This window comes from Nestor notabilis, unplaced genomic scaffold, assembly GCF_000696875.1.
Source record: "Nestor notabilis isolate BGI_N333 unplaced genomic scaffold, ASM69687v1 scaffold8125, whole genome shotgun sequence".
Lineage (NCBI taxonomy): Eukaryota > Metazoa > Chordata > Aves > Psittaciformes > Psittacidae > Nestor > Nestor notabilis.
The window spans coordinates 84,366-102,946 of record NW_009928866.1 but is presented as its reverse complement, the minus strand read 5'-3'; the positions used below and the strand labels follow the sequence as shown (position 1 = coordinate 102,946).

The 18,581-nt window shown below is 38.2% G+C and overlaps 1 protein-coding gene across 1 annotated transcript in view; it reads right to left on the bottom strand.

Moving 5' to 3' along the window:
- The window catches only part of ASPH (aspartate beta-hydroxylase), a 92,124-nt gene that overhangs the window by 4,484 nt on the left and 69,059 nt on the right, over positions 1 to 18,581 (bottom strand). Inside the window, exons 22-27 of the mRNA XM_010014720.1 lie at positions 17,757 to 17,855; positions 17,059 to 17,148; positions 12,067 to 12,204; positions 6,745 to 6,880; positions 5,675 to 5,766; positions 870 to 1,003 (exon numbers count right to left, since the gene is read on the bottom strand). Of these exons, the coding sequence (XP_010013022.1) occupies positions 870 to 1,003; positions 5,675 to 5,766; positions 6,745 to 6,880; positions 12,067 to 12,204; positions 17,059 to 17,148; positions 17,757 to 17,855 (689 nt within the window). The remainder of the gene's footprint in view (positions 1 to 869; positions 1,004 to 5,674; positions 5,767 to 6,744; positions 6,881 to 12,066; positions 12,205 to 17,058; positions 17,149 to 17,756; positions 17,856 to 18,581) is intronic.

Genomic DNA, 18,581 nt, shown 5'->3' with positions numbered 1-18,581 from the left:
TTTCATGAGGGAAGGGATGTAAAAAAACCCTCTTTCATCGCCAGCAGTAGACACACTTTCAGTGCTTTCAGGGAAAATCCTGCTTTGATTCCGAACGTATAGTTCTTGCCAAAAGCAACTAAAGTTAACACATTCCAGCACAGGCTTGAATGCTTTATCATTTCTCACATGTCCTCATATTTCCCAGGGGAGTATATACCCTGATTGTAAATGTATAAGCTGTTGAATCTTATTCTGTTTTCTGCACCAAGCAAACAAAGACAGAACCGGTCTTCAAGTCTACATAATTTTTCCCTAAGAGGTAAGAATTCTTTACTTTAAATGCACTTTAAAGAAATTTGCTATCTGTGTAACTAATTGGGCCAAACACTTCATAGATGTCTCCACCTTGAAATCAACTTCAACTGGAACATTTTTAACTGAATCATAACAAATAATATCAGCTAGGAAGGAGGCTTCTGCCAGAAATACAAGAGTACTCTGTCATGGTGGTGAGAATGGAGGTACATACAATGAAATCTAAGCCCCCCACCTCAAATCAAAACAAATAGAGGAACTCTGCTGACACCCTATTAGAGTGGCATTGTAAAAGTAAACACAGAGAATCTGGGGACTAAACCCACTGTTATTTCCATGCCATAGCAAAGGACAGCTTTGTCTCCAAAGATCCCTCTGGCATTGTTTGAGAACTGATATTTATACATCTGTAGCAAGAATTAGTGTGTAAATTAGCAGTTTAAGGAAATATATTACAACTCCTGAACAGTAAAATACACCCTTTCTTTTTTTTTTTTTTCCTGTAATTACATGCAGTCCCTTTTTCAGCCTTAAGAAAGGTGGAAAAAAGAACCCCAAACACCCAACCATACCTGTTATCTTGGGCACATCGAATCCTGCAGCCTTCCTTAGGTATCACCAAGCCCAAATGCATCCTTAGCCGACAATTGGTGGGCCCTGTGTGGGGCCAGACATGAGTCCCCGGGTGCATGACAGAATATTTGATCTGCAGGAAGAGAAAGGCAGGCCTTCAACACGTTCAGCTTCACAACCATACTGCTAGGAGTTCAGGACTTCATTGCATCTCATCCTTGATGATGGGTCAAAAGTGCAATGTCCTAAACATGTTTAATTATACAGAAAACATGTCTCGTGGAGTGTGTATGCATCCAGGTGTGTGTGTGAAAGTTCATATTTTTCATTTTGCTTAAATAAATAGTACTCATATTTTAATCTGGAAATCATTACCCCCTATCCACAATCAGAAGAATACTTTTTTTACTATGCAAAGGGTTACAGCCACTTACTGTTCAAAAGGACAGACTACAGGAGAAAAGCCTGTGTTAGCCAGACTGGCCAGCCCCTCTGAGATGGCAACATGGATGTGAAGGTGACTGTCAGTGTTGGCTGCAGGAACCATGAGATGGTGAAATTCAGGATCTTGAGAGAAGGGAGAAAGGCAAAAACAGGATTACCACCTGCAGCTTCTGAAGAGCAGACTTGGACTTATTCAGGGATCTTCTGGGAAAGATCCCACGATCCAGTGCTGGAGAGAAAACGGGTCTATTTTTTTAGAATTTCTGTTTAAAATAATAGAAATTATTTCTATGAGATAAATAGTATTATCTCATGAAGCTCAAGAATGGTTCATCCCCATGTGCAGGAGTAATGGAAACTCAGACAAAATTGAAGCACAAAAAGGAAGCATACAAGAGGTGAAAGCAGGGACAAGTCACCCAAAAGACTGTAGGAGACACTCTCTGAACATGCACTGATGACATTAGTAAGTCAAAGCTCTCCTGATGTTGAATCTGGAGATGGAAGTGAAGAACAAGTGTTCTACAAATACATCAGCAGTAAAAGGAAGTCTAGAAAAAACATGGGCCTGCTTCTGAACCAGGAGATCTGATGACAAAGGACTTGGAAAAGGCTAAGGCACTACATGCTTTCTTTGCATTAGTCTTTACCAGCATGAGTGATTTCCAGGAATCCCAGGCAACTGAGACCAGTGGCAAAGACTGGAGCAAAGAAGGCTTATCTTCTATGAAGAAAGGTCAGGTTAGGGCACATTTAAACAAACTCAAACTGGTCCATGAGTCCTGATGCGATCCACACTTGAGTGCTGAGGGAGCTGGAAAATCTGAATCCACACTCAATAATCTTGGAAAGGTCATTGAAATCAGCAGAAGTTCCTGAAGACTGGTAGAAAGTAACATTGTTCCTATCTTCAAGAAGGGCAAGGAGGAGGATCTGAGGAACCACAGGCCAGTCAGCCTCATCTCAATCCCTAGGATGGTGATGAAGTTAACAATCTTGGAAACCATTTCTAAACACATCAAGGAAAAGAACATGACTGGGAGCAGTCAGCATGGATTTATGAAGGGGAAATTGTACTTTACCAGCTTTCCATGGTGAGAAGTCTAGCTTGGTGGATGACGAGAGATTGGTGGATATTTTTTATCTCAACTTTAGTAAGCACTTCAACACAGTCTGCCATAAACATCCTTACTGACAAACAGATGAAATAAAATCTTGGTAAGGTGACAGTGAAGTGAACTGAAAGCTATCAGTTAAGCCAGGCTCAAAGAGTGGCGATCAGATGCATAAAGTCCAGCTGGAGGCCACTCATCAGAGGCGTACGTCAGGGCCCATTGTTGGTTTCAACCTGTTTAATGGCTCCACAAACGACTTAGATGATGGGACAGAGTGCATCCCCCTCAACAAGTTTGCAGACGATAGCAAATTGGAGAGGAATGGCTGATACATTATTTTTTTTCTTGCTGCCATTCAAACAGAACTTGTCAGGCCAGCAAAAAGAGTGAATCGGCATCTTACGACGTTCAACAAAAAGAAAGGTATAGTTCGGCACTGGGGAGGAATAATCCCATGTACCAATACAAGCTGGTGCACAACTGTCTGGAAAGCAAATTCCCAGAAACAGACTGTGGGGTCATCATAGACAACAATCTGAACATGAGCCAGAAGTGTGCCCTTGCAGCAAAGACGACCAACAGCCACCAGGAGTGCAGCAAGGATTGCTTTGTCAGCGGGCTGAAAGAGGTTATCTTTCCACTCTACTCAGAGTTGGTGACATGTCTTGAGTGCTGGGTCAACCTCTGTACTACATACTATGAGAGATATGGACATACCAGTGCAAGTCTAGTTAAGCGCTATAAAGATGATTAAGGAATTGAAGCATCTGACATACAAGGGGAAGCTGAAAGAGCTGGGACTGCTCAGCCTGGAGAACAGAAAGCACAGGGGGGATCTTATCTATGCATATAAATACCTGACGGGAGGAGTGAAGACAGAAGCAGGCTCTTCTCAGTGGTATCCAGTGACAGGCAAAGAGGCAACAGAGAGATATTGAAAAACAGGAAACTCCATTTAAACATTGAAAACCAATTTCTGTGCACTGGAACAGGTTGCTCAGAGAGGCTGCAGAGTCTCTGCCCTCAGAGGCATTCAAAACCTGACTGATCACAGTCCTGAGTAATCTGCTCTAGTTCATGAAGCTTTGAGCAGGGGGTTGCACTAGGTAACCTCCAGACGCCCCTTCTCATTCCTTCTTTGTGCGATTCTACAACAACTGGATGAACAGGAAGTGTGAATAATGCATGGCAGTGGTGAGAAGTGTCTTTTCAACTGAGAAATCTGCACATCTGGCTGGGATAGGGTAACTGATAAATCTTACAGTTTAAGGTGTTACTTGCTCTCCAACTGTAGCAACATCAGCAGAAGACAGTGTGTGCCTAATGCCTTAGCTGTTCCCACCATCTTGAGATTTCAGCTTACCACCTCTGCTACACTGAGGTGCATTAACTCGATTGCCCTGTCAGACCCTAATGCAATGCAAATAACTGGTTATGCAGGATAGTTACTAATATCCCAGAAAACCATTTTTTTTAATGCTAATATACCAGCACTGCAGAATGATTACTGTCATGTATTTTATCTGTCCACACAGATCAGCCTGGATATGCTTATGAATTAAATGCATGCACTGTCCTCAAGTACTATATATAAATAGTCCTATCTACCAATGGATTATACTATGGTTGTAATTTAAAACTCTGAAGAGTTAAGAAACACCCAGAATTAAAACTCCCTGTGCTACTTTTAGTTTACCGTTATTTTTGAGAAGAATGATATTGTTTTTAATAATACAATCACTTGTTATTGTTCTACACAGTCCTCAGCAGCACTAAGCAGGTGATTATTTTACATTTGTTAATCTTTGTCAGTACATGACTTGCCCAAAGCACCCTAATAGGCAATCCACTGGACAAACTCCCAATTTCCTGATTTGTTCCCATTGTTTCTGTATGTGCATACAGAATAGGTGGTATTTTAAACTTAATTTACCAATAAGAATCTGAGGCATGGATACCATAAAATCAGAATTGTCCTAGGCATCCCCCAGTAGTGGATGAACTCAAGTGCACCATTATTCATATTATGTTACATTTTATACGTTCAAAACACATGACTACAGCTATAACTGTAAATACACAATGTCTCTGAAAACCAAATCCTGGTGATACCATGTGGGGTGCTAAAAAATTGTGAACAAAATAGTAGCTCTCAGAGAGAATTTGCTCCCTAGGATAGGTCCATTTTGGCTATGGATGCCACAGAAAGCAGTTTTCTTGCTCTCAGCCACACAATGTGAGTACCTCACATAAATACATCCATCAGTTATATTCACTACAATCAGACTTTGCAACAAATCAGTGAAACAATAGCCTTGTTCAATCCCACAAACAGTAGCCATCTAGCGCACTTCTGCACTAGATCAAAGGCACTCGTCTGGTGAACACCTCCTTTCAAGGCTCTGAAATAGGATTATGCTAGCACTGTGTTTTACAACTTTCACATCCTTAATTTTGCAGTATGATGGTTATTCTCATGCAGTCATTACAGATAAAATATAACAACTTGGAAAAAACCCTATGAAAAATTCTGCCCTACAGAATCATATATCTGTACTGGGCCATTCATTCAGCTACATATGTATTCATCCATACCATATAAGTCTACTGCACGATTTAATGAGGTTAATTTGCAGCCAAGGAGACAGTGTAGACCAGGCACTTGGGTTGGTACCCAAGGCCACAGCTCACGAATGTAAAATTTCTTTCCTTTACCTTTAGGAAAGAAGCATGTGACAGTAGTACTCTTGTTTGGCTTCCATGAGGTGATTCTCCTGTCTACTGCAACCAGGCTGGGGTAGACAATGAGAACCTGGCTCACTGAATGAGTTTTGTAAAGTTAGGTTCAGATCAGAAAAAAAGAAGAATTCAGGTTAGAAAGGACCTAATCCAGCCTCCTGCTCAAAGCAGGATTAGCCACGAGCCAGATCAGGTCACTCAGGGCTGGGGTTTAGTGAATCATTACTTATTGGTTGATCCACAGCAAATAACTACTTAACTACCATGAGCGCCCAAGAAATACAAGGTAAAATGGCTCAGCTAGAGTCCATAGAAAGGCTTTGACTAACATATTTCATCTTCAATCTGCTGAGGGCTAAAACTGGGTGTATTTTTACTGTTAACTCCATCGTGTGCTTGAGGCATCATTAAATATACCAATGTCTCACATCCCTCCATACGCATTCCAAAAAATCCCCTGCTCCCAGCATTAGGAATTTGTAAAAATGAAGAAATTTGTCATGTACCTGCCCTCTTCTGCAGCCAGTAGCTTCTGGGAATCTTTCCAATAAAGCACATGTTTTTGGAACACTTTTACAAGCATTCTCATTTTTTCTTCCTAGTGAAAATAACAGCCAGAGTATTGGTAAGGGCAATGATCAAACACTTCCTTGTTTCCTGCTTTGCAGAAAGCAACAAAGCTATCAAAGAGCTGACACTGAAAGACAGGTAAATATTATTATTCCCATTTTACAGGCTGTGAAACAGTAGTTAAACATTGTAATACCAGAGCAGCCTGCACATCTTTGCTTTTAAATTATTTGTGAAGTCCAGGATTTCCACAATTTTTTAAACATTGCTCTAAAAGTATAAACAATAATGAGACTGCATAGAAAAAAAATGCCACCAACATAATACATTTTTGAAGAGATTCTATTTTGATATAACTTGGTTTTAATATTTTAAGCATGCTTCTAAAAGTCTAAACAATAATGAGACTGCATAGAAAAAAAATACGAGAAAAGCCACCAGTATCGTGCTGTTTCAACACCAGATTATATTTTGATAAAACTTGCTTTTAATATTTCATTTTACAGAACTCTTTCATATGCAGTCTTGTATAGTCTTATGATTATAAAAATAAGTCTCTTAGAAGAGACTTATAAGTCTTGGGCCTCCCACTGCACAGCTCAGGCATAGGGCAGCAAGCTTCTAAGTCATATTCTTTTGCTCATACAATTTCTCACCTCACTGACAACACAATATTGAGGATGCGCCTTCTCCTACATTCCTGTCTTCCCTCAGGCTGCTCTTTACTATGCATCACCATGCAAAATGTTGTCAGCTTTGTATCACTTGAAGGAGTATTAACTTCAAGGGATTATTAGAAGTGCTTCAGGACAACATGGTTTAGAATAAAGAACTCTTGTTCACTGTCACAGAGATCCTAGGTGCTATTTTATTAGTTCCCTTCTACTGTAGATTTCAGTGATTATAAAAAAGGGTTCTGAAAAAAACTGTGTTGCTACTCCCTATTACGTTGTATTAATCTGAGCAAGTGAAACAGGGGAAAGAGAAGAAATACAAAATGTTTTACCTTGTTGCCACAAGGTAAACTGGCTCCAGTCTCCTTTTTCTCGTAGATTCTCATCTTCGGGCAGGAAAAGGCTTCTTTTTTTATCCATCACAGCAAGCCCCTCATCCCGAATGAGCTTCCAATTTTTTTCTAAGGACTGTTGAGAGATCCAAGTTACTGCACTGAGAACTTACTGCATTCAGTTTTAGTACTGGTTTTATTTTTTCCTGCCATTATTAACTTTTTTTTTTAATTTAAAAGCACTAAACAAAAAGTGTTCATCATCATTATCAAGTTTCTTTATACTCATTTCCCTTCTGACAAATTAAAGCAGGAAAACACACTTTCATGGCATTCCTCAGATTCAATTACATTTAGATCATAAAATTTCAATAATCGCCAGCCTCTTTGCAGGCTAGGCCTCACTTTGACTTGCTTTTTGATTAGCCTAAGGGCTCTTTAACAGCTCATTTGGTATTGCAAGCTAACAAGTGCATTGCTCTTCAACACTGCACACGTTACCTGGAAGCACTCCTGCAACTACAAAACCACTCTTAACCTGGGACTCCGGGCTTTGGCAGAACATTCCAGTTCAAAGGACAAATGTAAACACGGCACTTAAGCTGAAAGTTATGATTTAAACCTTCAAAAAAGTGCAGAGATTCACTTGCACATGCTGATGCTATTGAAGAATATCAAATACAATTTGAAATGCTGGGTAATGATTTATGGATGCAACCATTAAAAATGTGTAAGCTGCCTTGTACTTCATACGTACCAAACCCACAAAATACTACCATTAAAATGTCTGTTCTCTGCTGCCTCAGGACATTATATTTGTAAAAATCAGACAGATTAGAAAACCTTTTATTCTACCAATAATAAGTCATTTTAATGTTACAGCAATATAAATGAAAAACCCACAGTATAACTTCCATTTCCCAGCTGCTTACTTTGCTTACTAAGCCTTATTTGGGAGAATAGTTTTCATTTCTCTGTGTGCTCTTGACCAAAGCATTTATGTAAGACATTTTCAAACAGTTTCATGCTGAAAACAGAGTAAGGTGTGTTCCCACACTACTTTTTTGTATGATGTGTATAGCTGACTAAAACTCAAAAGTTTGAATAACACAGAGCAGACTAGGTCATGTAACTACCCCTTTTTAGCCTTAAAAATCTGTATGGTTATTTGTCTTCCCTATTTAAATTAAACAATTGCATTTTCAATTTGATTTTTTTTTTTAAATTAAAAGACAAGCTGATTCTACAAAATCATAAAAGGCTCAGCAAAGCAAGCCATGGCTAGAACATGCTGTCTATAATACAGCGACTTTCTGCCACTAGAATATTTTTATGTAGGCTAGGACCTACGAAAATTAGGATTGCACTTCCGTTATTACGGTAATTTCTTCTTCCTAGCTAACTCTGTTCTCTTTCATTCAATGCTAAAAGGGAAAAACATTTATTTTTCCTGCTTCATTCACCTTATTCTCTCCCGCTGACGGGTTTCCATAACTCTCATTCAATGGTTAACATTAAGTAGAAATGTTTTCTTAGAATGCACTTGGAAAACTGAGTTTTCAAAAATGCAAGGTACAAAAAAACCCTGAACAGTCTGGAAATTTCCACCTAATCAGAGATGAATATGGGAACAGTGCTGGTACTGATACAGTGCTACCATATCTACAAAAGAAAATACCAGCTTTAGCTCTGGCTGGAGACAAGAAATAAAAGAATAACTTGCATTTACACTGGCCTCGATTTAAAGTGACACAGATGAACAAACTGGAAAGCTTTAAAACATATTACAAGTGCTTCCCTGTCTCCTCAAACTCCTCCTACTTTCTTGTCTGAAAAAAGGTAAGGGGGCATTCACCTACAGAGACAAGAGGAGGCATGAAGAGCACCGGTGGCCTAAGGGGTTGCAGGCAACAGCTGCTTTGTCACCTCTAATCTTTCACTAATGCCCCAGGCTGAAAGTTAACCTGCAGAGATGGGTGTTTGTCCCTGCAGTTTAAAGCTCCTTCCCAAACTTGTTAGATACAAAGTAATTTGAATACATGCCACTGATTTTGAACTAGATCCGCAATGGTTTTAGACACAACTTCCCCTGAAATCAACAGCATGTCTGTACTCCTGAAAACCTGGATCCCATCTATAAAACACACTGATAGTGCTTTACTGTAGGAGGTAGCTGCTAGGTAGAAATGAAGTGGGAAGATCAAACCCAGCTCAGCCTTGATCTCCCTGATTTTACAGACTCCTAAACATACCTTAGATGGGTAAGAATGCAAAGCACCATAAAAACATACTAAGTCCAGGACTTGGACTTACAGCTTTTGATCCAAGAGCTGTTATCTACAGCAAAAAGTGAAACACGCTTATGCTTCATGATATGTAGGGATTCAAGCCTCAGGTTAGAGCAACAAATTTGTATTATATTTGGTGCAATATCCTGATTCCAAGTGAAGAACTAGGTGGCAACCAGCATTGGAAACACATGTGCTTGTTTCCTAGCAGCTGATTCCCATAAATCTCCATGTTTTTTTTAAATACAGTTCCTAACAATAAGGGAAGTTTACAGTTGCTTTACATCTGGCAACAGTGTAGATTTTATTGGCATTACTATATTTAAATAGGGATTTCTTAATAACAGTTTTTATGTGTGACTATTATATTAAAAGAATCCTTACTCTGTGCTGTCAAGCCCTTTCAATGCGTAACTACTGATGTCCATTTTAACCCATTGGACTGTAAAATAAAACCATGGTGAAGACTTCAATTTGTTACTGAAAAAGAGGAGGAGAGTATTCATGATCAGTTACTGTGTCTCTGCTGGGGAAACACTGACAACCTCCAACTAAGGAGCAGTATCTTAAACCTTTCAAAATAGATTCATTGCACGCAGTGGGTCACTCACAATGCTTAAGCATCAGCACTTGTACGTATCATCTCTGCTCTTTTCAACACATGGCTCCCCTTAAAGCATCCAGCCACACTTTAAGTGCACATTTCCATTTAATTTCTCCATTAAATATGAATGTTTAGCTATTATTAGCTAAACCATTAAGCCCTAGCTGTCACCCTACAGAAAACACTATGGATACGTGGTGTTGTCAGTACTTTCATTCTCTTTCTGGGCTTTTCTTGTTGCACTTGAAACTTTTAATTAATAAAATCTAAGCCATCAGGGCAAACTGACAATACAAGATCTACTTTAATCAATCATCTGTTCGCTGTAGTACGTTATTGGCAAAGCATCCTCCAGGTCCTTTCCATAAGTCAAACGACACAACACGAGGAAAGGACAAAGTTACCTAGGTCATTACTTATGTATTAATTTCAGACTGGTGAGAAGACTCTAGGATCTAAGAGCATTTTACCTCTTTCCTTATTCTTTAAAATGAGCACTGGAATAGAAGAATAATGCTGAGGTTCTACAAAAGGTACCAAAGAACGATGCAATGACTCAGTAAGAAAGGAAAGCTAATTGTCCCAAGGGAAGAAGACAGGTTTTCAAAGGTAAAAAAGTAAGGTTTTCATTTAGCTGAGCTCAAACAAGAAATTTTCTTGACTCTCCAGATCCAAAGGCCTGCGATACCATAGATCAGAAACATTAGCAGAACATTTCTACATACATCACTTGATACTGAACTAAAGGTTTATATTTTCTGCTCCCTGAGAAACCAGGCAGACACCCTTCCTACTCTTTCAAGGAAACTACAATAAAATTAAGCCTTAATGGGTCACAGCTAGAAAGAAGTAAGGTACCACTAAGCGAGATTTACCATCATCATACATATCCCGGTAAGTGTTACTGACATATTCCCAGTCTCCCCAGACATCCAGCCAAGTAGGTAATAGTGAGGGAAATAAAGTATGAGATTGTCATCTTTAATCTTACCCATCAGACAGTTAAACATCAAGCTTAAATTAATTGCCTAGGCTTCATTTTTTTTTGTGAAGCAGTAGGAAAGTTAACACCAGGAAGGGAGACATGCCATCCTTAGTTATTTAACATAGTAAAAATTAATCATCCTCTAGAAATACTTTGATACCTGTAAACTAGATCACTAGCAGACAATATGCCTCGCATCTGTATGACTAAAGTTAAGTGAGCTGAATGCCCCTCAGGAGAAATTTATTAAACTGAGAATACTGAAGAAGGACAGTGGAAAAAGCACTGTCAAAATTCACATCTCTGTCTCCAGTGCCAAGAAACTACATGACCCTTTATAATAAAATCAAGCCAGGTCTGTGCTATAAGATGCTACTGACCATGGCCATGCTGCTTAACAGAATGAAACAAAGAGAGCTGTCAGAGAGTCTCATTTTAGAGCTGTCTCAGTTAACCACAAACAAATCTTCAGTCAGCACTGTTAAGCTACCAAGAAAATGAGAATTGTCCATTCACATTTATCAACAAGCAGCGAGACACAGGAAGAGATGGTCAGGGCCTACAGTGCTTCATAGAGCAGCTTTCTAGGTCAAATTTTATCACTGGGATTTGGTAGCATTTCCCACACACCCCACACAGGTTACCCCCCCATTACCTTCTGCAATTTAGGAATCTGAATGGTTTACACCTAAGAGACTGTAAAATATCACTGCAGATAGCTCTAAAACATCAATAAGATAATACATATTCTTTCCTTTTTGTTTGGCAAAAGTATGATAAGAAGTTCCCTGTTTCTCCAACTCTTTTATGGCAGGAAGTATCTACTTCTACACACACCTCAAGAATGAGTTCAATACATGACCATTTAAGATCTTCCCAAACACCAGCCCATAAAGCTAATTGCTCTTTCTTGAGACTGAGATGAAACTGGAGAATCACACTTTAATCTAAATTTCCTATCCTTATTTATGATGCCATCAAAATCATAATGAAGAGTAATCTTCCTTTTGTAATTTCTTTCTAATAAAATCATCCTTTTACAGTAGTTTTTTATCATGTCATGTAACTAAGTATAAAAAAAAAAACCCACCACTGAAACAACTTCTCTTGTGAATAAACTGTGTAGAATAATTTTGCTAAACCACATACCAATAATTAAAACATACAAGGAAAAACATGTTCTTCCCCATTTTAATTTTCATTTTTTAAGGAATTATTATAACCATTGTTAAAATATTAAAAATTATGCAATTTGGGAAGCTAAAACTAATATTACGAACAACAACCAGACTACTTGCTTTGCATTAAATAAAGAACTTTAAAGAACTAAAATTCTATGTTGTTACCTTTTTTTAAATCCATCTCTGTGAATCTACATTTGTTTTGCTTACCTTATGAAAAAAAATAAAATAAAATTCAAAGTATACAGAAACAAGCTGCCTTACCTTTACCAGTTCCGTATAACCAGTTTCCCTTGCTGTCCACCAAGGCTGAGCCTTCAGTCCCTTGACATTGTAGAGGGAGCGCTGCCAAACTGATGCAAAGTGACCTCTTTGGTATCCAAGTTCATACCACTTGTATGCCTAAAAGATTGCAATTGTTAACAACCGAATTCATATCAGCCAAGGTCCTAGGCCCAACTAACATTCCCAAAATAGATTCATTGGCCAAGGCTGTCCAATCCATTGGCAAAATAGGATAATCTTCTCACAACCATTCACACCAAATATGGGTCAGTAATCTAGTTGGTCCCCTTGGATTTGGGATATCCAGTTGTTTCCCATTTTGGTCAACTTTGTTTTCTCTGTTTCAATTATCTACCTATGAATTAAAGACGATTGCCTTCTGCTGCCAGTAGAGATGCTGCGATGATGAAAACACTGCTGACTTTGTGGATGTAAATTGTTACTTAATTATCTACTACATATATGCACTTGAGTTTCTCCAAATGTTTGTTGCCACACCAGAACTGACCACATGGTAGAAAACTACTGAGGTAAATACTGCGTCTTCCTTTGTCTTACTCTCCCTTTCCACAAGTTGCTTTATCCCTGTATAGCAGCAAAACAAGGTACTGAAAAGAAAGAAAATGAGACATTTGGAAAGAAAAGATCCAACATGAGTAGCACTGTGATGAACCATGTACAGAGAAGATTATGTATAGCTGCTTCCTTTCTGTCCAGTACTACTGCTACACCTGAAATATTTTAGACAACACAAATACCAAAAATGAAAGCTAAGTAGGGAGATATGAAGATAAAAAGTCCGGAGCAGGGGGACTGAAGTAGGCAGCAATCTCTCTCTCAAACAGAAGCCATCCAAAATCCTCTTTACTTTGAGCCATGCACAGAGTCCCTCTCTAGCTACAGTGCTTGAAATTCACTCTTTACCAAGCCTGCAACCTATCAAATTCACCTCCACCCAAGCATCACTCATCCAAACTTGGACCACACTCCTTTATACAGCCTAATACCTATTCTTGCCTTACTCTAAATAAAACAGCCTATAATTTCATCCTTGTGCTTCCAGTTAATAGCACTCTCCCCACACCTTACCATTAGACTTTCCCTGGCCATGTGCACCTCCTTGCCAAGTTCTCCTCAAACGAACCAAACCTTCCACTTTTCTTTCCAGCAGGAGTACAGAAAATCGGAAGATGAACACTGTCCCCAGAAGCATTCTCTGCATGACTATTTAAATTGGGTTTTGTTTCTTCAAAGAGAGTAATTCCTCATCTTACAACTCGTAGGCATATTATTTAGGTTGCCCAAGGAAGCTGTGAGTGCTCCAACCCTGGAGGTGTTCAAAGCCAGGCTGGACAGAGCCTTGGGCGACATAGTTTAGTGTGTGGTGTCCCTGCTCATGGCAGGGGGATTGGAACTAGATGTTCTTAAGGTCCTTTCCCACCCAAACCATTCTATGATTCTATGAATACTACTGTAATGTCATCCAAATGGGCAGAACTGTGTTTCGAGGGTTAGATTTCCAGTTTGTAATTTAAATTGCATAGAAATGTTTCTGTGGGTAAAAAATAATTTGAATTTACCAACAATGTTGAAGTTGGCAGGAAAAGTGTCAGGAAAAAAGTTGTATCTTACAAAAAAAGTTTGCAAAAACCCTAACTATTCTATGATTCTATGGCAGTTGTCCATTTATCTGCCCACATTTGACAGTAAGTCTAAAACAAGTATCTTACTGAGACGAAACCCACATTACTAACTCTTAAGATAAAGAAGAACCATTTATTGTATGGGGTCTAATAGAAAGTAAAATATATAATCAAATAAACACATCTCTAGAACAACAATTCATGTCAGCTTATTATTTATGTTTACCTTGAAGCCAGTAAACTAGAAGGAAAAAATTTCTTTTGGATACAAATTAACCATGGGAACAGTGTGTGACTTACTAAGAAATACAAAAAGCTATTGGAAATTCTTCATGTAATAGATTATTTATAAAAATGTCCAGGTGTTATCTCAGAGATCTTTTATTTCACCGATGTAAGTTAAGAAATTATTTTGGGTAGTTTTGATTTCACATGTTTACTTAAGTCTCTATTTTTACCACAGATCATTTCTGAGAGTCTAAAAACTTTCTTCAAGCTTTTAAAAATTATGGTACTCTGATTTTTATAACTCTCTTGAAGTATGGAGGAAAGGCTGCAATTGAATGTTGCCTTACAGTATTTATCTTAAGTACAGAAAATCAGTACAGATGAACAGAATAACAGCAGACTATATATAAGCTTTCATCTTTTTTCCATTCAGAAGCTCTGTAATGTTGTGTATGGATACAAAAAAGATAACTTATGTATTACCTTTGGGCGACACACAACATATCTCTAAATTTTGATGTTATCTTGGTTAAGTCTCTGAAGTGAAAGCATTATGATTTATAATGTCTATTCCTCAAGATGCAAATTGTAATAGCAGTGGGATGTCAATAGATTGTTCATGCTGACTGACTATGTTCATTTGCAATGCCTGGAGTTAGCCCAAAAGGTAAGAGGGATGATTTACTTGTTTCAGCCACTGACTGATGAATATGAATACTGCTGCTCTTTAAGATCCATCAGCCATAATCACAAAGCATAATACTGTTAATCCTTATGTATTAAAAGAATTGTGCTATGAGGTTGCCTTTGACAGAATGGAGTAGGGTTAGCTTGCCTCATTCATCCTTTCCAGTCCTGAGCTTCCACAAGAAATCTTTATTTTTGTATGCAGATTTTGGAAGTGGAAGGACTAAATAATGATCACTGCACTGTCGAAGAGAGCTACAATAGTGGATCTTCTTTTCCAGGAAAGAAATTGTTTGAGATGCACTCAGTTTATGCATTCTGTGTGAATAGCACTTTGCTCTATAATACCTTCTACAGTTTTAATTTATCTTAAGTCCATTTGGCATTTTATCAAATTATAGTTGGAAAGGGCATACTCAACACTGTTCGCCTAACACTTACCAAGACCATATTCATAAGTCCTAATTTAGCTCTAATAGATTAATATCTACCTTCAACAAACCTTCGGTGATAGCAATTTCACATATTTCTTAAATATTGATCTGTTTCCTTGATTAAATCTTGAAGTTCAGCAAGTCTAGCAAGGTCAGTGAGAAAAATTTAGCTTAACAGTGGACTTTTCATTGATGAATTTAAAAGTCTCCTCTATCCCAAGTTCATTTGTCATTAATTAAAACCTTTTCTACAGCAGATTTGACTCTATAAACATTAACAAAATTATGATGTATGTTAATTACATCTGTAATGGGATATTCTAGGCTCAACCATTCAACCCACAATATCCCATGGAAGCATACAGGGACTTCCTTTCTGGTTTTCTGTTGAGAGGAGGACAGAGTCAGACAGAGAGAGAGAGCATGTGCAAGCAGACTGTGTAAAATGAGTATAAAATGAGGCCTACTGATTCTCACTTGTAAATGAACTTTTAAACTAAAAATAAACCCCAACTTAATTGGAAGAATATTTCAGAGAAGGCAATCTAACCTACAAAATTCAAGATATTATTACATTTCAATGTTATAAATCTACTGTATGTATAAGTAACTGCAAGAAAGTTTCCATGACTTATAAAAAACCTGATGGACTAGGCTCGAGAAAAATCACATACTTAGACTTCATTATAGCCTGTCTATCTACACAGTTCATACTGGAGAACCTTCTACTGACTGGGTCAAGATACTCAAGAGGTCAGCATTCTTTACATTACTTCCAGTATCTGAAGGGGGCCTATAAGGATGATGGGGAGGGACTCTTCATTAGGGACTGTAGTGATAGGACAAGGGGTAATGGGTTCAAACTTAAACAGGGGAAATTTAGGTTGGATATAAGGAAGAAGTTCTTCACAGTGAGGGTGGTGAGGCACTGGAATGGGTTGCCCAAGAAGTTGCGAATGCTCCGTCCCTGGCAGCGTTCAAGGCCGGGTTGGACAGACCCTTGGGCAATATAGTTTAGTGTGTGGTGTCCCTGCTCATGGCGCAGGGGGTTGGAACTAGATGATCTTAAGGTCCTTTCTAACCCTAATTATTCTATGATTCTATTATGAGATAACTAAGTAAAAAGCAGTGCATTTCATGGCTATCTTTCACTATGCTTTTTTATGCTTATTGTCTTCACATTTCCCATTGAGGAACCTGAATGAGGGTTTTTTTTGTCATTATTTTCAAATTCATACCCGTCATAAAGTTAATTACTAATAACATCCTTTAACAAAACCCTTTGATCCCCTACCATAACAGTAGGGCTAATTTACACATTTAAATTTGGCTTTTAAATGAAATATCATTTTGAATTAACAAATCAGAAACTCATATGGCTTCCAGTGGTATATGTTTGTTTTCCTTGGGCACACAACAGATTTGTTCAAATTTCTGCTTTTCTGATCTCTTTGCTAATTTAGTTATTGAACAAATACCATAACTCAGCCCACTCATTCAGTCCTCTCATAGTCTTTTATCACATACTTGCTGGTGCTCACGGTCACTTTGTGAATGAAGGAAGGTTTACAAAATACTCTTACACCAGAGCTATGAGAGAACTTCTATACAGTGATATAACTGCTTTTTTTGAATTCTGGTTAAAATCTTTGGTTTAAGTGGCAGGAGCATAAAATAGTCTCTAAAAACACTGTCACTGAATTTTCAAAATATTTTTGTTCCCTCAGTTCAGGCTGCCCCATGCAAGCTTCAAAAGTTTGGGTTAGTTCTAAAGCAAGCAATGCTAAGAGGTCTTACTGCCACATCAATGACAGATTTTCTGCTGTTGCTTATATTGACCTATATACACATATAACCAGATAGTTGTTGCAATGGGACTACTCATGTTTTCAACATTGAACCCATCACTGAAGGTTTTTCTGGATTCTGCAGTCTCTCAGAGGTTTAGACTTTAAAGCAAGAACATGTTAAAAACATACGTCTTTGTCTCCCATTCTCTGCAAGGCATCACCCAGATGAAAATAAAAGCGTCCATCATCTGTGCCAGGGTCACCAGACTCTAGTCCTTCCTATTAATAAAAACAAAACAAAGTGCAAGAGAAACTTCAATAGGACTTCTAAAGGTAACCTGTAACTTAGGCTGAATGAATACAATCAGTAAAAATCTATTGAGAAATGTTATCAGTTTTCCAAATTCCATGGCCCCTCTGCTCAGTGCCTCCAAGACAGAGGTGTATTCAAAGATGGACACTTGCCCCATACCCTATAAACATATAGACAAGTGTTTTAAACATATACAGAAGTGTTTTAGAAAGCTGAATTAAGGCTTTATTTTGTAGTACTTTCTTACCAAACACCCAGAAGTATACACAAGCCCTCTCTGGATCTTACAAGAACCTTTAGTTTGCAGCATACTGCCAACCCCAGCACAGTCTGAGGCTCACAGCTGTGTACTTTAGGTTAACCACTAATAAAACAAATACTTGATATTTAAGAATTGATGAGTCTCAATGTACAAGCTTGCTCCAGTTCACAGACAGTGACACAGCAATGTAACTCCAACAAGTAGCTTACACTGTGATTTGTAATTAGTATGCTCCTAGCTTGACACTCTTTATACATTTCAATTATATTTTTACTAGTAAAACATTTACTATGGGTGAGAAAAGAAAAATACCTTTAGATAGGGTATGCTCTCTGCTATCTTGTTTTCTGCCTTCAGGATGAAGCCATAATGTACTTTGGCAAAGCCATCATTTGGAGCCAGGCTTAGAACCTGTGTGAAAGCAAATCAATTAAAAACACATGTATGGATCTATGCAAATTAACAAACCTGTGCACATATTACTATTTAGTAATGCAACGACATTTTCTTCCTCTGCTGACCCTCAGATGAATTCTTGGCTTGGCTGTACTTCCTTTTCCCCATTCACTTTTATGACTCTCTAGAAAAATCTATTACAAGGCAACCTTTAAAGTCTCAGAAGTAAAATTATTACAACTGGAATCTCTGAATTGCTTTATGTTTTAGTTGTCTGTCCTTCTCCACTCTCTATCTTGGTGTACAGCATGCTACATTACAGAATTTAACAGCATTCATTATAGCTGTGTGCCATGCTCTTTGACCAACACCAAGACCTTGCATGCTAAATTAAGCTAAAAGATTTTGTACCCTGAACAAGATTTAGATACTATCAAGAGTTATAACCTAGCTTAATTTTGCAGGAAAGGAAAACCCATAGGAAAATATTCAGACAAGGATATTTCATTGGGACTGTGCAAGAGAAAGATTTGTGAGTACAGGGACAGCTGTAGGAAAGGATCAGTGTATGGGGGAGTGTTTCAGGGAAAGGAGGTGTGAAGCTGGCTGGCCTGAGCTCTGGCAAAATGTACTCCCAACGTTACTGAGATAATTTAAGCACATTTATTCTGCCTCAGCCAAGGGGAAAATTAGAGAATGTCTTGATCTCCTTTCCAGCTCCACATTTCTGTGATGTATATA